The 24,458-nt window shown below is 37.5% G+C and overlaps 1 protein-coding gene across 1 annotated transcript in view; it reads left to right on the top strand.

Moving 5' to 3' along the window:
• The window catches only part of LOC127121146 (leghemoglobin Lb120-34), a 31,572-nt gene extending 9,060 nt beyond the window's left edge, over positions 1–22,512 (top strand). Inside the window, exons 3-5 of the mRNA XM_051051734.1 lie at positions 21,072–21,169; positions 21,576–21,683; positions 22,384–22,512. Of these exons, the coding sequence (XP_050907691.1) occupies positions 21,072–21,169; positions 21,576–21,683; positions 22,384–22,512 (335 nt within the window). The remainder of the gene's footprint in view (positions 1–21,071; positions 21,170–21,575; positions 21,684–22,383) is intronic.
• Positions 22,513–24,458: the final 1,946 nt, after the last annotated feature.

Here is a 24,458-nt window from a genome sequence, read left to right as displayed (position 1 = left end):
TTATATAACCACTTGTGTGGGCTGCAAGCTAAAAAGCCCACTCAAGTGTATATGGCCCATATCTTATAATATGCCAAAATCACTTAAGCGTGTGGTACCTTACCATATTTCGTATTCTACTTAAGTACACTGTACCTTACGATGTTCTATAATTCACTTAAGGGCACCATACATTATAGTATTCCTTAATTACTCTATCTCTCATCAATCCGTCCTTTGTGTGTGACCCTATAGGTTTTCGCGGCATTGGCAATTATATTAAATCACGTATTTAACATAATAAACAGTGAGCGGTATCTAGCAACACATCACTGCTACCCAAGACACGAAAATTTCATGTGATCTGACAAATTCTTCTGTGATAATAATTATGTGTATAATTACCCTTTTGCCCTTATGTCTATATTGAACACAAGGCATAGACCGTGTCATCCTTGTCCAGTTCAATATTGGGCCCATAGACATTTATCTTGTTACGCAGGATGGGCAAATTCCATCTAGGTCACTCATGTCCCTTAGTATGCTTCGTGGAGTACCCATCAACTGTCTTTATGGTCATCCAGTTACGGACAATGTTTGATCAACAATAAGGCACTCGACTCTACATCTAGGGTCCATAGTGGTTTCAGGTCGAAGGGTGGTATACACCATTATCACCGTGAGAATAACTTATGACACGTTGCATAACATTCTATATAGTATTCTCATAGCGGGTCAATCCAGTATAAATATTACTCTTAATATTCATACCTATGTTTGAGACTTGATAACTCCTTATCCATGATCCATGAGATGTGATCATCAATCTATAAACATAATAGTCTTCATGCTTTAATGTTATCCCACTTCACAATAAAGCTCGACTACGGATACTTTAAGAATAATGTCCTTATGTTTAATGTGATCTCATGATTAAGTCACACTTGATACATTAAACGGACTATCTATTCCAGGGACTTTATTAAACAAACATAATAAAGAAAAAGCCTTTTATTATTAATAAACAATTCGATACAATTACCAAAAGTATTGGCCTCTAGGGCTTACACCAACAATCTCCCACTAGCACTAGACCCAATCAGGCATACCCCTAATGCCCATAGATCTAGTATGGCCATCATGCTTCTGCTGCGCAAGAGGCTTTGTTAGTGGGTCAGCAATATTGTCAAGTGTAGGTACTCTGCATATTTTCACATCTCCTCTATCTATTATCTCTCGAATGAGGTGATAACGCCTAAGTATTTATTTGGATCGTTGGTGAGATCTAGGCTCCTTAGCTTGTGCGATAGCACCATTGTTATTACAATAGAGACCAATGGGATCCACAATGCTAGGAACTATGCCAAGTTGACTAATGAACTTTTTGATCCAAACAACTTCCTTTGCTGCACTTGAGGCAGCAATATACTCGGCCTCGGTTGTAGAATCAGCAATTGTATCTTGCTTTGAACTTTTGCAGTTCACAGCGCCACCGTTTAAGCAAAACACATAACCAGATTGCGATCTTAAGTCATCCTTATCTGTCTGGAAGCTAGCATCGGTGTATCCAATTACATCCAACTCTTCCTGACCTCCGTATATCAAGAATGAGTCCTTAGTCCTTCTCAAATACTTAAGGATATTCTTGACAACTACCCAATGGGCATCACCAGGATCAGATTGGTACCTACTCGTTGCACTTAAAGCATACGAGACATCTGGTCGAGTACATAACATGGCATACATGATAGATCCTATTACAGATGCATATGGAATCTTATTCATGCGATCCCTTTCTTCCTTAGTTGAAGGGGATTGTGTTTTTGATAGACACGGGCCATGTTGCATAGGTATAAATCCTTTCTTGGAATCATGCATATTAAAGCGTCTCAGCACTTTGTCTATGTACGTACTCTGACTTAGGCCAAACAGTTTTTGTGATCTATCTCTATAGATTCTGATTCCTAATATATAGGCTGCTTCACCTAGATCCTTCATAGAAAAGCATTTCCCCAACCAAGACTTTACTTGTTGCAGAGTAGGGACATCGTTTCCAATGAGTAATATGTCATCTACATATAATACCAGGAAAACGATCATGCTCCCACTAACCTTCTTGTAGACACAAGGCTCATCTTCGTTCTTGATGAATCCATATTGTTTTACCGTTTCATCAAAACGAAAATTCCAACTTCTAGAAGATTGCTTCAATCCATAGATTGATCTTTGTAACTTACATATCTTTTGGGCTTCTTCTGATATGTCAAATCCTTCAGGCTGTGTCATGTACACATCCTCAAGAAGATTCCCATTAAGAAAAGCAGTTTTGACATCCATCTGCCATATTTCATAATCATGATATGCAGCGATAGCAAGTAAAATCCGAACAGATTTAAGCATTGCAACTGTAACACCCGGAATAAAATAAGAGAATTATTTAAATTAAGTTAATAATATATTTATTAATTTAGTTAAATAAATTGAATTATTGGATTATTATTATTATTATTTGGAATAATAATTAGTGGAAAATATATAAGTTGGAATAAGAGAAAAGGGTTTTTATTTTGGTAAAGAGTTTTCACGTGAAACAGAGAAGCGGCTGAAAAGTGGAAAGTGGAGAAAGGGCAAAGAGGAAGAGCTAGAGAGCAAAGGTTGAAGAACGGAAAAGCTTGAAGCTTAGAGATTGCCGGATTATCTCAGGTAAGGGGGGTTTATCGTCGTTTAATGGGTATTATGGGATAGCATGTCATGGGTAGTGATAAACCGTTGAAGTGACCCTAATTGGGATGTTGAATGCTGAAATATTGTGATGAATAAGTTGTATTAAAGCTGTAATTGAGTCCGTAATTGTGTGAGTCGTGTTCCCCCGAACGTATAGCTTTTTACGGAAATTGAATCGGAGGTCCGGAAGTCCTCCAACGGCGGAAAATGCGGAGAACTCTGCATTCTGCCTTGTGTTAGCGCAGGAACTGCTGTTTTGTCTGCGTTAACCGGTTAACCCAGGGCGTTAACCGGTTAACACTGTTATATTTTGTGGAAATGTGCTGTTTTGCCTGCGTTAACCGGTTAACCCAGGGCGTTAACCGGTTAACACTGTTACGTTTTGCCAGAAAGTGTGTTTTGTCCTGCGTTAACCGGTTAACCCAGGGCGTTAACCGGTTAACACTGTTGGAAATTTGAAAAATTGATATTTTAATGTTGTGAACCTAATTGGTGATTGGCCTATTATAGTTAATTGTGATGAGTAATTTTGTTGGATTTATGTTATGAAGTGTTGATACAAGTATGTTGCTGAGTTGTTCCGTGTACGGAAAGTTGTTGAAAATACTGAGTTGTAGGCTTGGTGAGCCAAAGTTGATTATAAGTTGATGTTGTTGAAAACATTGTTGTATTGCTATTATTATTATGTTGTCGACAGTTTAAAGTCGTGTATGCCATGTACATTCATATGCATTAAGTCGGAGCTTTGCTCACACCACGTTGGCCTGGATTGGCAAATTTTAAGTTGAAAGTTGAAGGCTTATGCCTTGATGCCCACTAAAATGGCAATGATTTTAAGTTGGGAGTTTTACTCCGAATGGTACCACATGCATGACAAGTCGAGTCTCATTAGAGTTGCATTTTGTTGGCTTGTTGTATGGATATTTAATTTAATTGAGGAGTGGAATTGTGTTGATATTAAGTATGATGTTGAGTTGATGTGCCGTTACTGGATGTATGTTACGATTAGGGTGATGAAATGTGTGAATTTACTTAGCATTACATGATGACTTATAATGCTTATTATATCGATTGAGGAACTCACCCTTACAACTATTTTTCAGGTAACGAACAAATGAGTTGAGTGGAAGCTAATGCTTGGAGTCTAGTGTAGTCTCCTAAGTGGGTCATGCTCTGATAGATGTAACATCGGGAGGGAACATTTTTAATATTGTTGTTGATGATTGTTGAACCCGTTTACATGTAGTATGTTGCATGTTTTGAATGATCGATTTGATCTCTATCCGCTGCGTATTGTGCAAATGTTTTATGTTTTGAGTTAATGAAAGAGCATGACAGTTATTATGGTGTGAAATGTTGTGTGACACCCTTGATTGCATATTTACTCTGATTGATATGTGTTATTTTTATTAAATATTTGGGGTATTTTAGAAGGGTGTTACATTAGTGGTATCAGAGCAGGTCGGTCTGTCCGGCCGATTGTCGTGTCGTTACTGTCTAACAATTGTGTAATTGTTACTAATCTAACTTTTATGTTGTGTTGTATTGTTAAGTTGAAATGGCTGGAAGGAATGACGCTGCAATGGCTGCCGCAATGCAAGCGATGGCACAAGCTGTGCAGAACTTGCCAAATGCTGGTGGAGATGCTAGATCACGTAGCTTGGCGACTTTTCAAAGAGAGAATCCGCCGGTGTTTAAAGGGAAGCATGATCCAGATGCAGCCTTGGGATGGTTGAAAGAGATTGAGAGAATCTTCCGTGTTATGGATTGCACTCCAGCTCAGAAGGTTCGGTATGGTACTCACATGCTAGCAGTCGTAGCTGATGACTGGTGGCTAGAGACTCACGAGAGGTTGACCGTGGCAGGTGAAGTCATTACTTGGGACGTATTCCGTAGGGAATTCATGAGAAAGTATTACCCGGAAGATGTCCGTGGTAAGAAGGAAATTGAGTTCCTTGAGCTGAAGCAAGGAAACATGTCTGTCACTGATTATGCTGCGAAATTTGTGGAGCTGTCCAAATTTTATCCTCATTACACTGGTGCTGGTGCTGAATTTTCAAAGTGCATCAAGTTTGAAAATGGACTGCGCTCTGAAATTAAGAAGGTTGTTGGGTATCAAAAGATACGCATTTTTACTGAATTGGTTGATAGCTGCAGGATATTTGAAGAAGACAATAATGCTCATTACAAGATTGTCAGTGACCGCAGGGGCAAGCAACATCAAAACCGTGGAAAGCCGTATGATGCTCCAGTGGGAAAAGGGAAACAAGGAGCTGCTCCGGCTCAGAGGACTAGTAGGGGAGGTGCTCCTGCTGGTATAGTTTGCTTCAAATGTGGTCAGGCTGGTCATAAGAGTAATGTATGCACTGCTGAAGTAAAGAGATGTTTTCGTTGTGGTAAGACTGGCCATGCAATAGCTGATTGCAAGCACAAGGAAATGATTTGTTTTAATTGTGGCGAAGAAGGGCATATTGGAAGTCAGTGTCAGAAGCCAAAGAAATCTCAAACTGGGAAGGTGTTCGCATTGACCGGAACTCAAACCTCCAGTGAGGACAGACTTATCCGAGGTACGTGTTATATTAATGGCTTTCCTCTTGTAGCTATTATTGACACAGGTGCGACTCATTCCTTTATATCTTTGGATTGTGCTGTGAAACTTAAGTTAGAGATATCTGAGATGTTTGGTAGTATGGTAATTGATACTCCTGCGAAGGGTTCAGTGACTACTACTTCGGTTTGTTTAAATTGTCCTTTGAGTATTTTTGGTAGAGACTTTGGGATGGACCTAGTGTGTCTTCCACTAGTGCAGATTGATGTTATTCTGGGTATGAACTGGTTGGTGTTCAACCGAGTTTCTATCAATTGTTTTGATAAGACAGTGGTCTTTCCTGAGATTGAGGAGGGAAAGAGTTTGTTTCTATCAGCAAGGCAAGTAAATGAGGAAGTAGCTGATGGGGCAGAGTTGTTTATGCTGTTAGCGACTTTGGAGGCTAAAGATAAACTGGTGATTGGCGATCTAGCCGTGGTGTGTGATTTTCCTGATGTGTTTCCGGAAGAGGTGAATGAATTACCACCAGAGCGGGAAGTGGAGTTCTCGATTGATTTGGTACCTGGTACTAGGCCGATATCGATGGCTCCGTACCGTATGTCTGCTGTTGAGTTAACTGAATTGAAGAGTCAGTTGGAAGATCTGTTGGATAAGAAATTTATTCGTCCGAGTGTGTCACCGTGGGGTGCACCAGTGCTACTGGTTAAGAAGAAAGAAGGTACTATGAGGTTGTGTGTGGACTACAGGCAACTGAATAAAGTGACGATCAAGAATCGGTATCCTTTGCCGAGGATTGATGATTTGATGGATCAGTTGGTTGGTGCAAGTGTGTTCAGCAAAATAGATTTGAGATCTGGGTATCATCAGATACGTGTGAAAACTGAGGATATTCAGAAGACTGCTTTCAGAACAAGGTATGGACATTATGAGTATTCTGTAATGCCTTTTGGTGTGACTAATGCGCCTGGAGTATTTATGGAGTATATGAATAGGATTTTCCATTCGTACCTAGACAAGTTTGTTGTGGTGTTTATTGATGATATTTTGGTGTATTCGAAGTCTGAAGAAGAGCATGCTGAGCATTTGAGAGTGGTTTTAGAAATTCTACGAGAAAAGAAGTTATTTGCTAAACTATCCAAGTGTGAATTTTGGTTAGAAGAGGTTAGTTTTCTTGGTCATGTGATTTCAAGAGGTGGTGTTGCTGTTGATCCTTCTAAGATAGAAGCGGTATCTAAGTGGGAAGCTCCGAAGTCTGTTGCTGAGATTCGAAGTTTCCTTGGTTTGGCTGGTTATTATAGGAAGTTCATTGAGGGATTTTCTAAGTTGGCGTTACCATTGACGATGTTGACTAGGAAGGGGCAAGCGTTTGTTTGGGACTCAAAATGTGAAAAAGGTTTCCAAGAGTTAAAGAGAAGGTTAACTACTGCTCCTATTCTGATATTACCGAGTTCGTCGGAATCATTTGAAGTTTACTGTGATGCTTCATTGTTGGGTTTGGGTGGCGTGTTGATGCAAAATAAGCAGGTTATAGCTTATGCTTCAAGACAGCTGAGGGTTCATGAGAGGAACTACCCGACGCACGATTTAGAGTTGGCGGTTGTGGTGTTTGTTCTGAAGTTGTGGAGGCATTACTTGTACGGGTCAAGATTTGAGGTTTTCAGTGACCATAAAAGTTTGAAGTATTTGTTTGATCAGAAAGAACTGAATATGAGACAGAGGAGATGGTTAGAATTTCTGAAGGATTATGACTTTGGTTTGAATTACCATCCGGGTAAAGCAAACGTAGTGGCTGATGCATTGAGTCGGAAATCATTACATATGTCTATGCTAATGGTTAAGGAATTGGATTTAATTGAGCAGTTTAGAGACTTGAGTTTGGTGTGTGAGAGTACTCACAATAGTGTTAAATTGGGAATGTTGAAGTTAACAAGTGGTATTCTGGATGAGATCAGAGAGGGTCAGAAATCCGATGTGCTTTTGGTTGATAAGTTGACTCTAGTGAATCAAGGTCAAGGTGGTGAATTCAGAGTTGATGAGAATGATGTTTTGAAATTTGGTAATCGGGTGTGTATTCCGGATGTTGTCGAACTTAAGAAGAGTATTCTTGAAGAAGGACATCGTAGTGGCCTAAGTATTCATCCTGGAGCTACGAAGATGTATCATGATTTGAAAAAGTTATTTTGGTGGCCGGGAATGAAAAGAGAAATTGCGAGTTTTGTTTATTCCTGTTTGACTTGTCAGAAGTCAAAGATTGAGCATCAGAAGCCGTCTCGGCTAATGCAACCGTTGGCTATTCCAGAGTGGAAGTGGGATAGTATCAGTATGGATTTTGTTTCTGGTTTACCGAGGACAATTAGGAATTTTGAAGCTATTTGGGTGATTGTTGACAGATTGATAAAATCGGCTCATTTCATTCCGATCAGAATGGATTATCCGTTAGAGAGATTAGCCGAGTTGTATATTGAGAAGATTGTAAGTTTGCATGGTATTCCGTCGAGTATTGTTTCGGACAGAGATCCTAGATTTACATCGAAATTCTGGGAAGGTTTGTAGAAGGCTTTGGGAACTAAACTGAGATTGAGCTCTGCATATCACCCGCAGACTGATGGTCAGACTGAGAGGACGATTCAGTCATTAGAGGATCTTTTGAGAGCTTGCGTTTTGGAAAAGGGAGGTGCTTGGGATTGTTATTTACCTTTGATTGAGTTTACCTACAACAATAGTTTTCATTCGAGCATTGGTATGGCGCCGTTTGAAGCTTTGTATGGTAGGAGATGTCGGACACCGTTATGTTGGTATGAGTCCGGTGAGAGTGCTGTGGTTGGACCAGAGATTGTTCAACAGACTACAGAAAAGATTAAGATGATTCAGGAGAAGATGAGAATTGCTCAGAGTCGTCAGAAGAGTTATCATGATAAGAGGAGGAAGTCACTTGAGTTCCGAGAGGGAGATCACGTGGTCCTTCGTGTTACTCCGATAACTGGGGTTGGTCGAGCTTTGAAGTCAAAGAAGTTGACACCTCGATTTATTGGTCCTTATCAGATTTTGGAGAGGATAGGAGAGGTAGCCTATCGTATCGCTTTACCGCCGTCACTTGCGAATTTGCATGAGGTTTTTCATGTGTCTCAGTTGAGGAGGTACATTCATGATCCGTCGCATGTGATCCAAGTAGATGATGTACAGGTGAGAGATAACCTGACTGTTGAAATATCGCCTATGAGGATTGAGGATCGAGAGTTGAAGCAGTTGCGGGGTAAAGAGATTGCCTTAGTGAAGGTAGCTTGGGGAGGACCAGCAGGTGGCAATGTGACTTGGGAACTGGAGAGTCAGATGAAAGAGTCTTATCCAGAGTTATTTGCTTGAGGTATGTTTTCGAGGACGAAAACTCTTTTAGTGGGGGAGAGTTGTAACACCCCGAATAAAATAAGAGAATTATTTAAATTAAGTTAATAATATATTTATTAATTTAGTTAAATAAATTGAATTATTGGATTATTATTATTATTATTTGGAATAATAATTAGTGAAAAATATATAAGTTGGAATAAGAGAAAAGGGTTTTTATTTTGGTAAAGAGTTTTCACGTGAAACAGAGAAGCGGCTGAAAAGTGGAAAGTGGAGAAAGGGCAAAGAGGAAGAGCTAGAGAGCAAAGGTTGAAGAACGGAAAAGCTTGAAGCTTAGAGATTGCCGGATTATCTCAGGTAAGAGGGGTTTATCGTCGTTTAATGGGTATTATGGGATAGCATGTCATGGGTAGTGATAAACCGTTGAAGTGACCCTAATTGGGATGTTGAATGCTGAAATATTGTGATGAATAAGTTGTATTAAAGCTGTAATTGAGTCCGTAATTGTGTGAGTCGTGTTCCCCCGAACGTATAGCTTTTTACGGAAATTGAATCGGAGGTCCGGAAGTCCTCCAACGGCGGAAAATGCGGAGAACTCTGCATTCTGCCTTGTGTTAGCGCAGGAACTGCTGTTTTGTCTGCGTTAACCGGTTAACCCAGGGCGTTAACCGGTTAACACTGTTATATTTTGTGGAAATGTGTTGTTTTGCCTGCGTTAACCGGTTAACCCAGGGCGTTAACCGGTTAACACTGTTACGTTTTGCCAGAAAGTGTGTTTTGTCCTGCGTTAACCGGTTAACCCAGGGCGTTAACCGGTTAACACTGTTGGAAATTTGAAAAATTGATATTTTAATGTTGTGAACCTAATTGGTGATTGGCCTATTATAGTTAATTGTGATGAGTAATTTTGTTGGATTTATGTTATGAAGTGTTGATACAAGTATGTTGCTGAGTTGTTCCGTGTACGGAAAGTTGTTGAAAATACTGAGTTGTAGGCTTGGTGAGCCAAAGTTGATTATAAGTTGATGTTGTTGAAAACATTGTTGTATTGCTATTATTATTATGTTGTCGACAGTTTAAAGTCGTGTATGCCATGTACATTCATATGCATTAAGTCGGAGCTTTGCTCACACCACGTTGGCCTGGATTGGCAAATTTTAAGTTGAAAGTTGAAGGCTTATGCCTTGATGCCCACTAAAATGGCAATGATTTTAAGTTGGGAGTTTTACTCCGAATGGTACCACATGCATGACGAGTCGAGTCTCATTAGAGTTGCATTTTGTTGGCTTGTTGTATGGATATTTAATTTAATTGAGGAGTGGAATTGTGTTGATATTAAGTATGATGTTGAGTTGATGTGCCGTTACTGGATGTATGTTACGATTAGGGTGATGAAATGTGTGAATTTACTTAGCATTACATGATGACTTATAATGCTTATTATATCGATTGAGGAACTCACCCTTACAACTATTTTTCAGGTAACGAACAAATGAGTTGAGTGGAAGCTAATGCTTGGAGTCTAGTGTAGTCTCCTAAGTGGGTCATGCTCTGATAGATGTAACATCGGGAGGGAACATTTTTAATATTATTGTTGATGATTGTTGAACCCGTTTACATGTAGTATGTTGCATGTTTTGAATGATCGATTTGATCTCTATCCGCTGCGTATTGTGCAAATGTTTTATGTTTTGAGTTAATGAAAGAGCATGACAGTTATTATGGTGTGAAATGTTGTGTGACACCCTTGATTGCATATTTACTCTGATTGATATGTGTTATTTTTATTAAATATTTGGGGTATTTTAGAAGGGTGTTACATTAGTGGTATCAGAGCAGGTCGGTCTGTCCGGCCGGTTGTCGTGTCGTTACTGTCTAACAATTGTGTAATTGTTACTAATCTAACTTTTATGTTGTGTTGTATTGTTAAGTTGAAATGGCTGGAAGGAATGACGCTGCAATGGCTGCCGCAATGCAAGCGATGGCACAAGCTGTGCAGAACTTGCCAAATGCTGGTGGAGATGCTAGATCACGTAGCTTGGCGACTTTTCAAAGAGAGAATCCGCCGGTGTTTAAAGGGAAGCATGATCCAGATGCAACCTTGGGATGGTTGAAAGAGATTGAGAGAATCTTCCGTGTTATGGATTGCACTCCAGCTCAGAAGGTTCGGTATGGTACTCACATGCTAGCAGTCGAAGCTGATGACTGGTGGCTAGAGACTCACGAGAGGTTGACCGTGGCAGGTGAAGTCGTTACTTGGGACGTATTCCGTAGGGAATTCATGAGAAAGTATTACCCGGAAGATGTCCGTGGTAAGAAGGAAATTGAGTTCCTTGAGCTGAAGCAAGGAAACATGTCTGTCACTGATTATGCTGCGAAATTTGTGGAGCTGTCCAAATTTTATCCTCATTACACTGGTGCTGGTGCTGAATTTTCAAAGTGCATCAAGTTTGAAAATGGACTGCGCTCTGAAATTAAGAAGGTTGTTGGGTATCAAAAGATACGCATTTTTACTGAATTGGTTGATAGCTGCAGGATATTTGAAGAAGACAATAATGCTCATTACAAGATTGTCAGTGACCGCAGGGGCAAGCAACATCAAAACCGTGGAAAGCCGTATGATGCTCCAGTGGGAAAAGGGAAACAAGGAGCTGCTCCGGCTCAGAGGACTAGTAGGGGAGGTGCTCCTGCTGGTATAGTTTGCTTCAAATGTGGTCAGGCTGGTCATAAGAGTAATGTATGCACTGCTGAAGTAAAGAGATGTTTTTGTTGTGGTAAGACTGGCCATGCAATAGCTGATTGCAAGCACAAGGAAATGATTTGTTTTAATTGTGGCGAAGAAGGGCATATTGGAAGTCAGTGTCAGAAGCCAAAGAAATCTCAAACTGGGAAGGTGTTCGCATTGACCGGAACTCAAACCTTCAGTGAGGACAGACTTATCCGAGGTACGTGTTATATTAATGGCTTTCCTCTTGTAGCTATTATTGACACAGGTGCGACTCATTCCTTTATATCTTTGGATTGTGCTGTGAAACTTAAGTTAGAGATATCTGAGATGTTTGGTAGTATGGTAATTGATACTCCTGCGAAGGGTTCAGTGACTACTACTTCGGTTTGTTTAAATTGTCCTTTGAGTATTTTTGGTAGAGACTTTGGGATGGACCTAGTGTGTCTTCCACTAGTGCAGATTGATGTTATTCTGGGTATGAACTGGTTGGTGTTCAACCGAGTTTCTATCAATTGTTTTGATAAGACAGTGGTCTTTCCTGAGATTGAGGAGGGAAAGAGTTTGTTTCTATTAGCAAGGCAAGTAAATGAGGAAGTAGCTGATGGGGCAGAGTTGTTTATGCTGTTAGCGACTTTGGAGGCTAAAGATAAACTGGTGATTGGCGATCTAGCCGTGGTGTGTGATTTTCCTGATGTGTTTCCGGAAGAGGTGAATGAATTACCACCAGAGCGGGAAGTGGAGTTCTCGATTGATTTGGTACCTGGTACTAGGCCGATATCGATGGCTCCGTACCGTATGTCTGCTGTTGAGTTAACTGAATTGAAGAGTCAGTTGGAAGATCTGTTGGATAAGAAATTTATTCGTCCGAGTGTGTCACCGTGGGGTGCACCAGTGCTACTGGTTAAGAAGAAAGAAGGTACTATGAGGTTGTGTGTGGACTACAGGCAACTGAATAAAGTGACGATCAAGAATCGGTATCCTTTGCCGAGGATTGATGATTTGATGGATCAGTTGGTTGGTGCAAGTGTGTTCAGCAAAATAGATTTGAGATCTGGGTATCATCAGATACGTGTGAAAACTGAGGATATTCAGAAGACTGCTTTCAGAACAAGGTATGGACATTATGAGTATTCTGTAATGCCTTTTGGTGTGACTAATGCGCCTGGAGTATTTATGGAGTATATGAATAGGATTTTCCATCCGTACCTAGACAAGTTTGTTGTGGTGTTTATTGATGATATTTTGGTGTATTCGAAGTCTGAAGAAGAGCATGCTGAGCATTTGAGAGTGGTTTTAGAAATTCTACGAGAAAAGAAGTTATTTGCTAAACTATCCAAGTGTGAATTTTGGTTAGAAGAGGTTAGTTTTCTTGGTCATGTGATTTCAAGAGGTGGTGTTGCTGTTGATCCTTCTAAGATAGAAGCGGTATCTAAGTGGGAAGCTCCGAAGTCTGTTGCTGAGATTCGAAGTTTCCTTGGTTTGGCTGGTTATTATAGGAAGTTCATTGAGGGATTTTCTAAGTTGGCGTTACCATTGACGATGTTGACTAGGAAGGGGCAAGCGTTTGTTTGGGACTCAAAATGTGAAAAAGGTTTCCAAGAGTTAAAGAGAAGGTTAACTACTGCTCCTATTCTGATATTACCGAGTTCGTCGGAATCATTTGAAGTTTACTGTGATGCTTCATTGTTGGGTTTGGGTGGCGTGTTGATGCAAAATAAGCAGGTTATAGCTTATGCTTCAAGACAGCTGAGGGTTCATGAGAGGAACTACCCGACGCACGATTTAGAGTTGGCGGTTGTGGTGTTTGTTCTGAAGTTGTGGAGGCATGACTTGTACGGGTCAAGATTTGAGGTTTTCAGTGACCATAAAAGTTTGAAGTATTTGTTTGATCAGAAAGAACTGAATATGAGACAGAGGAGATGGTTAGAATTTCTGAAGGATTATGACTTTGGTTTGAATTACCATCCGGGTAAAGCAAACGTAGTGGCTGATGCATTGAGTCGGAAATCATTACATATGTCTATGCTAATGGTTAAGGAATTGGATTTAATTGAGCAGTTTAGAGACTTGAGTTTGGTGTGTGAGAGTACTCACAATAGTGTTAAATTGGGAATGTTGAAGTTAACAAGTGGTATTCTGGATGAGATCAGAGAGGGTCAGAAATCCGATGTGCTTTTGGTTGATAAGTTGACTCTAGTGAATCAAGGTCAAGGTGGTGAATTCAGAGTTGATGAGAATGATGTTTTGAAATTTGGTAATCGGGTGTGTATTCCGGATGTTGTCGAACTTAAGAAGAGTATTCTTGAAGAAGGACATCGTAGTGGCCTGAGTATTCATCCTGGAGCTACGAAGATGTATCATGATTTGAAAAAGTTATTTTGGTGGCCGGGAATGAAAAGAGAAATTGCGAGTTTTGTTTATTCCTGTTTGACTTGTCAGAAGTCAAAGATTGAGCATCAGAAGCCGTCTCGGCTAATGCAACCGTTGGCTATTCCAGAGTGGAAGTGGGATAGTATCAGTATGGATTTTGTTTCTGGTTTACCGAGGACAATTAAGAATTTTGAAGCTATTTGGGTGATTGTTGACAGATTGATAAAATCGGCTCATTTCATTCCGATCAGAATGGATTATCCGTTAGAGAGATTAGCCGAGTTGTATATTGAGAAGATTGTAAGTTTGCATGGTATTCCGTCGAGTATTGTTTCGGACAGAGATCCTAGATTTACATCGAAATTCTGGGAAGGTTTGCAGAAGGCTTTGGGAACTAAACTGAGATTGAGCTGATGTGCCGTTACTGGATGTATGTTACGATTAGGGTGATGAAATGTGTGAATTTACTTAGCATTACATGATGACTTATAATGCTTATTATATCGATTGAGGAACTCACCCTTACAACTATTTTTCAGGTAACGAACAAATGAGTTGAGTGGAAGCTAATGCTTGGAGTCTAGTGTAGTCTCCTAAGTGGGTCATGCTCTGATAGATGTAACATCGGGAGGGAACATTTTTAATATTGTTGTTGATGATTGTTGAACCCGTTTACATGTAGTATGTTGCATGTTTTGAATGATCGATTTGATCTCTATCCGCTGCGTATTGTGCAAATGTTTTATGTTTTGAGTTAATGAAAGAGCATGATAGTTATTATGGTGTGAAATGTTGTGTGACACCCTTGATTGCATATTTACTCTGATTGATATGTGTTATTTTTATTAAATATTTGGGGTATTTTAGAAGGGTGTTACAGCAACAGGTGAAAAGGATTCATCATAGTCAACCCCATGAATTTTTTTATATCCTTTTGCAACCAGTCTTGTCTTATAGGTATGTACCTTACCATCCATGTCAGTCTTCTTTTTGAAGACCCACTTGCATCCTATAGGGTTAACTCCTACAGGAGGCTCTACCAAGGTCCAAACTTGGTTTGTGTACATGGAATCCATTTTAGATTTCATGGCTTCTAGCCAGTTCTCAGACTCGGGACCAGTTATGGCCTCTTGGTAGGTCACGAGCTCATCTTGATCCATGAGTAATACATCACCTTGATCAGTTATGAGATATGCATATCTCTCAAGTATGTGACGTATCCTGCTTGACCTACGCTGGTCTTGTTCTACTTGAGCAGGTTGCTCTTCCACAACTCCTTGTGTTTCCTTCTCTAATTCCTCCATAGGTGTATCGATGCTTTGTGATTCTTGAATTTCTTCAAGCTCTACTTTCCTCCCACTTATTCCTTTTGAAATAAAATCCTTTTCTAGGAAAACTCCAGTTCGAGCGACAAACACTTTGCCCTCGGAAGGATTGTAGAAGTAATACCCTCTTGTTTCTTAAGGATACCCCACAAATAAGCATTTGTCAGATTTGGGCTCAAGCTTAGTTGAAATTTATCGTTTCACATAAACTTCGCAACCGCAAATCTTCATGTAAGACATATGTGGTTTCTTACCACTCCATATCTCATATGGTGTCTTCTCAACCTTTTTGGATGGAACACGGTTAAGTGTGTAAGCTGTTGTCAATAGTGCATGTCCCCAAAAGGAGTTTGGAAGATCGGCGTGACTCATCATGGGTCGGACCATGTCTAACAGAGTTCGATTTCTTCTCTCAGATACACCATTCCATTGGGGTGTTCCAGGAGAAGTAAGTTGGGATAGGATCCCACACTCTTTCAGATGGTCATCAAACTCTAGGCTTAAATACTCACCACCTCGATCTGATCGAAGAGTTTTAATATTCTTACCTAGTTAGTTTTGTACTTCATTCTTGAATTCCTTGATCTTTTCAAAGGACTCTGATTTGTGTTTCATTAAATATACATAACCATATCTACTAAAATCATTAGTAAATGTGATGAAGTACTGAAAACCTCCTCTGGCTGGTATGTTCAGTGGTCCACATACATCAGTATGTATGAGGGCCAAAAGATCATTAGCTCTTTCACCTTTTCTTGTGAATGGAGACTTTTTCATCTTTCCAATTAAACAAGATTTGCATGTCTCATATGATTCATAATCAAAAGAGTCCAAGAGTCCATCTTTATGGAGTTTGGAAATGCGTTTCTCATTTATGTGGCCTAATCGACAATGCCAAAGGTAAGTTGGATTTAACTCATTAGGTTTCATCCTTTTAGTATTAATGTTATAAATAGGCATTTCAAGATCAAGGACATATAGTCCATTGTTCATTTGCGCAGTAGCATAGAATATATCATTCAAATAAATTGAGCAACAATTGTTCTTTATTATAAATGAAAAACCAAACTTGTCCAAACAAGAAACGGAAATAATATTCCTGCTAATTGCAAGTACATAATAACAGTTCTCTAACTGAATTATTAAACCACTAGGTAAAGTCAATACATAAGTTCCTACGGCTAAAGCAGCAACCTTTGCTCCATTGCCAACTCGTAGGTCAACTTCACCTTTCGCCAAATCTCTACTCCCTTTTAGTCCCTGCACATTGGTACAAATGTGAGAACCGCATCCAGTATCTAATACCCATGATGCAGAAGTAGATAAATTAATTTCAATAACAAAAATACCTGAAGTTGAAGTCTCTACTCCATTCTTCTTATCTTCCAGGTACTTTGGGCAGTTTCTCTTCCAGTGTCCGGTCTTACCACAATGGAAGCAGGTGCCTTATTTTGCTATGCCTCCTCTAGGCTTCAAAGCAGCAACAATGGGTTTGGGTTTGGCAACTTCCTTTCCTTTCCCTTTATCACCCTGCTTGGTGGGCCTTTTGTTCTGTCTCTTTCCATTTCCGATCATCAGAATGGACTTCCCTTTTGACTTCAGATTCTGCTCAGCAGTTCTTAACAAGGCTAGCAATTTAGGAAGAGATTTGTCCATATCATTCATATTGAAATTTAGGACAAATTGACTGAGTCTATCTGGCAACGATTGCAAGATCAAATCAGTCGCAAGTTCCTTTCCGAGGGGAAAACCCAACCTCTCAAGGTTTTCCACATACCCAATCATCTTGAGTACATGGGGACCTACAGGGGCTCCCTCAGCTAACTTGCCTTGAAAAAGGGCTTTTGAAACTTCAAACCTTTCATGCCTTGCTTGCTCTTGATAGAGCATCTTTAGGTGTTCGATCATATCGAACGCTGCCATGTTCTCATGTTGCTTTTGCAACTCTGAGTTCACGGTAGCTAGCATGAGACAAGCAGTTTCATTTGCATCATCGACATGCTTCTTATAAGAATCTCTTTCTGCCTTAGGTGCAGAACTAGGAGGTTCCTCTTCAGGAACAGGTTTCTCCAAGACATACAACTTTTTATCATGTTTGAGGACAATCCTCAAATTTCGGTGCCAATCCAGAAAATTTGTCCGAGACAATTTTTCCTTGTCAAGGATTGATCGCAAAATGTTGTTAGAGGTGTTTGTTGTCATGGTAATCTACATGAAAATAATGAAAATATAAGTATCAATAACATATTTAATTAGGCCTTTAATTAAATATGCTCCCACTATTTTACTCAAAACAAATGACCCTCACCATTTGATTCGGAAAATCCCGTTGGAAGATTTTCTAGTGGGTCGAGATCCATATTTCACTTTATTTTAAGTCCACGTAGGCGGATTACACAAAACTAGGTTATTTAGGTAGGAACTCCTTCCAATTGTATCTAATACAACTCTCGAATATTTTAGTTGGGTGAATAACTCCTTATTCCAATCCATCACATGGATCATTTCCAACTCTTGCTTCTAAACATATATAATCTTATTATAATTTGTTTAGTTAAGTTTGACCCATTGTTTTAACAATTGGATATTACAATTATCCCATCGCACCTTACTAATATAGAACATGCACCTCGCGTAGGCGAAACCTACATTATCCGATACTAGTCTTGATGAATGCTAAAACTTGGAAAGGATAAACTTAATATTTAATTTGAGGGAATTTTCAATTATTCTGATCTCACCGGCTTATTTATCATATAAGTCGTCTCTCACATGCATCAACATACATTCACATGCATCAACATACATACATAATGAAAATGTTATGGCCCCTAGCGCAATTGTTCTCCCAAGCCAATGAGAGAACCTAAGTTAACCTAATAATGATCTAAGCTTCTCCAAGCAAGATCTTCAAGGTTGTCCTCCTTTGATATTGAATTCTTCTATTTCTTCATAACATTACATTACATAAAAGAAACTCGTTTTACATACGAGGGAGTGGGATGAAAAAAGAAGTTACATTAAGAGATTAAAAGAGAGGCACGACACGCAGGTCGTATTTTAAAACCCAAAACAAAATAAAGGAAAACTAAGGCCATAACCGATCACCACAAGACAATAATAATAAACACATTATTATTATTATTAATTTTAATTCTTTTAATTAATTAAAACCAAATTAAATTTCGACGACCGATCACACTACGCAGAGTTAGTCCGGGGTCCGTTGCCCGGTCAGCGGGAACGGGTGTTCCGCTTCCCGATCAGTGGACGGTGGTTCCGCTGACCGTTCAGCGGGAGGGGGTCAAGGGGGCAGCGCCCCTGGCCGAAAATTTTAATGAACAATTCATTTAAAATCGATATTGTTTTTCGCATCAACACTTGATACTTTAAAGCACAACTCTTGCGCAATCACAACCCTAATCGCATAACTTTTTGACAACACAACCCTTGTGCCGTCATTAACCATAATGCATAACTCTTTGACAACACAACCCTTGTGCCGTCATTAACCCTAATGCATAACTCTTTGACAACACAACCCTTGTGCCGTCATTAACCCTAATGCACCAATTTAAGACCGTCAAACACATCTCGATTGTTGATTCAGTATGATTGATCAACACATCATTGCTTCACCATACTAATGTCGGATCAAGAAGTAAACGACCATTGATCGCTCAAAGGAAAACAACCATTAAGTGTTTGAATGAATGAAACAGAAACAGTATATCATATATACCGTATTTTGCATCAGGATTACTTATATCATATATATAACTTGATCGATCTCAATTTAATTACTCGTTTATTCTTTGATTCATTCTGTCTTTTAATCGTATTAATACAGAAAATACAGAAAATAAACAGCTATCAGATGCATGGTTTCGTAAGTGGCTCTGATACCAATGAAGGAGAATGGCGATCCAAAACGCAGCGGAATTTAAAATTTCTCCTTTAATGATCCTTACGAATGGGCATGATCAGTGATAGAATCGTTACCTCTTGTGGCGATCAAGAACGTTGAACGATGATAACGCCTCTACTCAGTCCACACGAACGGATTCCTTCAATCTCAGTGCTAGCTGCTACGAATGAAGGCTTTCAATGAGAGAGAGAGAGAGAGAGAGAGAGAGAGAAACGAAATTGCAAGTGTAACAATGCTTCTACACAAGGGTTCTATTAATAGAACCACTTGTGTGGACTGCAAGCTAAAAAGCCCACTCAAGTGTATATGGCCCATATCTTATAATATGCCAAAATCACTTAAGCGCGTGGTACCTTACCATATTTCGTATTCTACTTAAGTACACCGTACCTTACGATGTTCCATAATTCACTTAAGGGCACCATACATTACAGTATTCCTTAATTACTCTATCTCTCATCAATCCGTCCTTTGTGTGTGACCCTATAGGTTTTCGCGGCATTGGCAATTATATTAAATCACATATTTAACATAATAAACAGTGAGCGGTATCTAGCAATACATCACTACTACCTAAGACACGAAAATGCCATGTGATCTGACAAAACCTTCTGTGATAATAATTATGTGTATAATTACCATTTTGTCCTTATGTCTATATTGAACATAAGGCATAGACCGTGTCATCCTTGTCCAGTTCAATATTGGGCCCATAGACATTTATCCTGTTACACAGGATGGGAAAATTCCATCTAGGTCACTCATGTCCCTTAGCATGCTTCGTGGAGTACCCATCTACTGTCTTTATGGTCATCCAGTTACGGGCAATGTTTGATCAGTAATAAGGCACTCGACTCTACATCTAGGGTCCAAAGTGGTTTCAGGTCGAAGGGTGGTATACACCATTATCACCATGAGAATAACTTATGACACTTTGCATAACATTCTATATAGTATTCTCATAGCGGGTCAATCCAGTATAAATATTACTCTTAATATTCATATCTTTGTTTGAGACTTGATAACTCCTTATCCATGATCCATGAGATGTGATCATCAGTCTATAAACATAATAGTCTTCATGCTTTAATGTTATCCCACTTCACAATAAAGCTCGACTACGGATACTTTAAGAATAATGTCCTTATGTTTAATGTGATCTCATGATTAAGTCACACTTGATACATTAAACGGACTATCTATTCCAGAGACTTTATTAAACAAACATAATAAATAAAAAGCCTTTTATTATTAATAAACAATTCGATACAAGTACCAACAGTATTGGCCTCTAGGGCTTACACCAACACTACTCACTCCCCATCAATCACAGCAGTGATATAAAACAAGAATTACAATGAAAAGAAGATACTCTTCAAAGACACATACTTGATCTTACTTAAAAGCTCCAATCAAGTAAACACACACTCATGCTTCAAAGCTTAGAGTGGACAAATTACAACTCAAAAATCAGTCCAATTCAATCATCTATGGATGAAGTGAATGGCTTACAATTTATACGACCACATAAGACTCAAACCTTTATTCTCTCTCAATATTTTGATCGTTATTTCTTGTGTATAAAACCAGGTTTTCCATATCCTTTATATAGAAGCAATTGGCTGGGCTTGGACATCATAAAACCCTAAACTATTTTCCATTCATATCTTCTCATGACAGCTGATTATATTTCCTTGGAAAATAAGTCAATCTAGTTGTAATTACTGATTGATAGCGCGCTCAATCATCTCATCAATCATACATAGATTAGCATTAAAAACGCAATCACATAATACATAACATTCAGACTGAATATTCTGTATACAGATGTCATGACATTGGGTCTGACATCTCAGTAAAAATCCTGCATAATCACATTTTAAACAACCTGCAGGTACATGTTATCTTATGTCAAGACAATACTTGTGACAACTTGTGAACACTCTAGGTTTTACCAAAATTGATGTCAACACATAGAACCAACATACACCATGTAAGCTTTGCATCGTTTGAGTATGTTTGGATTTTAGTTTTTTTTTTTGTTAATTATTGTTTTATAAGAAATGGTGTAAAGTAAACATAATAATTCTGGCTGATTTACTCAAAATACTATATTGAAAAAAGCACCCGCAACAAAAGGAATGTTCTCATTTCTTAAGGATTCGGCTGAAGTAGTGGATAGTCCTAAACTTCAAGCTCATACTGAAAAAGTTTTTGGAATGGTGATTGTAATCCGTATTCAATAACTTTTGCTTCATTTTTTAGTTCTACTCTTAAAATACATGGTTGTTAAATCTTATTTTAAATAACAATTGTTATAAACATAACGTTTCTTTTCAATTTTAATGAAATATTTAATAAAATTATAAAATTTTGATTTTCCATGTTCACCTTATGTAAAGTAGATTTTCTATGAATATATAAAGTTATATTGTATTCTTTATTTTAATCTAAATTTTACCTATATGAACTTATACATAGCCAAAAACTTAGAACATATTCAAAAGTTAACGGGGTCAAAAAAGGTCCTTCAAGTAAGATACTTCTTAGGTTGTGTTAGTTTATGAAACTATATAACTTAAATTGGATAATATAAATCTTAAAATATTTATACCTTTTAAATTACAGGTGTACGACTCAGCTATTCAACTTCGAGCATCAGGAGAAGTAGTTTTAGGGGATGCAACATTGGGTGTCATTCACATTCAGAATGGAGTTGTTAATCCTCATTTTGTGGTACGTAATATAGAAAAAACGCATTCTTAATTTTTTATTGACTAATGGTCACCTATTGTCAAATTCAATAATACAACAATATATAATTGAATTAATTTACATAAAATTAATTTTGAAAAATAAAAATATGTCATATATTTAATCATTATTTAGCTCGGGTATATAGTATAGTTCTTAAAGTGAGAAAACAATAGTTGATATGATAACCAACCATGATATATTATGATTGTCTATATACTACTAATCATTGATTTATTAACAAAAATTGATTTCACTTCTTTTTTATACTAATGCTATATATCTCTTTATTCTCTAAAGTGACTTGTTAATTTTAGAAGAGTCTTCTCCATAAAAATAAATTTAATTGACGTAACTAACAAATTTGCAATAAAGTTATGAATTATTGTTATTAAGTTGTTTTGTTTTTACTTCTTATTATTTATTCCATTTTCAAAAATATTATTAATTTTAAAAATAATTATATATTTTTTTAAAATTTAATAACTAAAAGTATACATTTTCAATAAAATGACATATTTAATTTTATACTATATTGGGTCTAGTTAACTAATAAGGAAGCATAGAAAGGAAAATAATATTATAAAGATCATAATAATTAGATACATTTTATTTTACACACATACCTATTTTCAAATGTCTAAAACTCTAACCTAAATTTAATACTTTTGGTGCCTTGCAGGTGGTTAAAGAAGCTTTGCTAGAAACCATAAAAGAAGCATCAGGAGAAAAATGGAGCAAAGAATTGAGTACTGCTTGGGAAGTTGCCTATGAAGGATTAGCATCCGCAATTAAGAAGGCAATGAATTAAACTTGTGATGATTTATATTTATAAATAAATTTAAGAAATAAGACTTGTATAACTAAATCTTTTTAAACAAGTTTATATAATAAATATTATTCAAACTATAACATCCGAATTCTCATATTATATTAGTTGTTGTTAATTTTTATGTTGGTTGTCGTACTTATAATGAGTTTAGGGTTAATTATTGAGTCTAGAATATTATATACTTATTTTAGGAAACTTTTTAATGAGAAAGAAAAACATTTTTCTCACAATCTTATGTGTTTCTCATCCTGAGAGCATCGCCTTATATTGCGAGCTAGTTGATTTGGGAACTCGTTATTTTTATAAAATTTTCAAAACAACACATGTTTGTGAGACCATGTTGAAAGAATTGCATATTGCAATGTAACAAAGTGAAAATTTAAATTTGTGGCATATTTAATGTCTTGCTAGATGTTTGGTCTTTTTTCAAATCCTTTTTACATGATTTTTGAGAGAAGTCTTTGCGATCTTGAACTCTCTTCCTCAATTAATAAAACTCTTCAAACTCTTTTTAGATCCTTTTTAAACTCATATATTTTAATCATTTTAAGCACAAAGAAAAAAAATCTATATATATGAAATTCCATTTGATCTCAATCCAAGATTATTTATTTATGGTGAACTTTTTTATTTTAGATTTAAATATATATGTCTGTTCCTAAGATTTATTCAAGTGAAGGCGGGAAATCAAGCAAGAAAGTAATAATTTATTACGTTGAGTATAATTATTCTATAACTAATGTATTGATTGAAATTTTTTAGTTGAGTCATGGGTATAATGATGTCTAGTAGGACCGATAATCACTTTTTCACACAAAAAAGAAATTTTATACATAGAAAATCAAAAATAAGAATAGTAACCTACAAATTTATCAATAAATGATCTTTACTCAAATGAAATTTAACAAACATAGTGATAAAATGTAAGTAGAAAGAAATATAAGAGTGACATTGTAATTTACACTTGATCGATCATTTCATCCTCGCTTGGGGCCTAATCTAGTCTTGATGGTAAAACCATAAAAAAATCTCTCCTTATGTTTTTTAGATTGTACACGAGACTTATTATAAGAGTTTTGTTACAAAAATCGTCTAAGACCATAACTTCAATCAATTTTGAACTAGGATAACCACCAAGCCTCCTAGATCTTGAATGCTTACTTCATTCCTTTAACTTTTATACATTCATCTAGTATGTTATGTTTTACTTCATTATCGGTGAGTCGTTTCAGCTCATTCTCATGCTCAGCTAACCTTCCAAACAGTTTTGTAATGTCTAAAGTACTAAGATCATTTGCTTCTTTTATAACAGTGGTTTTTCGTTACCACTCTCTACACATGGATCTCAATATTTTGTTAGTACAAGATTTGTTGAATAGGGTTTTACCCGAGTCTCACAGATTATTGATTAAATGAAGGAATCTAGTTTGCATGGAATCCACAGACTCTCCGGGTTCCATGCAAAATAATTCAAACTCGTCTATAAAAACATTAATTTTAGAATCCTCGACATCCTCAAATCCCTCACACACACACACACACACACACATAGAGAGAGAGAGAGAGAGAGAGAGAGAGAGAGTATTCGACATATCTTTAACACTTGTATGATGTGAAATCAAATAGAACACTTTAATGCTTAATGCAGAAATAAATATGTTCATCGCTTTCAAATCATATGAAGCCTTTTTTATTTTAGCATCCTCCCAATCTTTTGGAAGTTTAACAATGTCGTCAGCACCGTATGAAATAAATGATCCCTCGTTGATGGCACACCACATAGTTTTCTCAACCGATTATAAGTATACAAACATGATAGATTTCTAATAAGTGTGAATTTTGTCTTTGAAAATATTTTCTCTATCATATGCTCCATTAGGATCGACATCTTATGACATATTTATAAAATTGTGGATTTCGATTAG

The sequence above is a fragment of the Lathyrus oleraceus genome, chromosome 2 (genome assembly GCF_024323335.1).
Source record: "Lathyrus oleraceus cultivar Zhongwan6 chromosome 2, CAAS_Psat_ZW6_1.0, whole genome shotgun sequence".
Taxonomy (NCBI): domain Eukaryota; kingdom Viridiplantae; phylum Streptophyta; class Magnoliopsida; order Fabales; family Fabaceae; genus Lathyrus; species Lathyrus oleraceus.
Note: the sequence above shows the minus strand (reverse complement) of the source record. Positions and strands in the feature narration are given on the sequence as shown.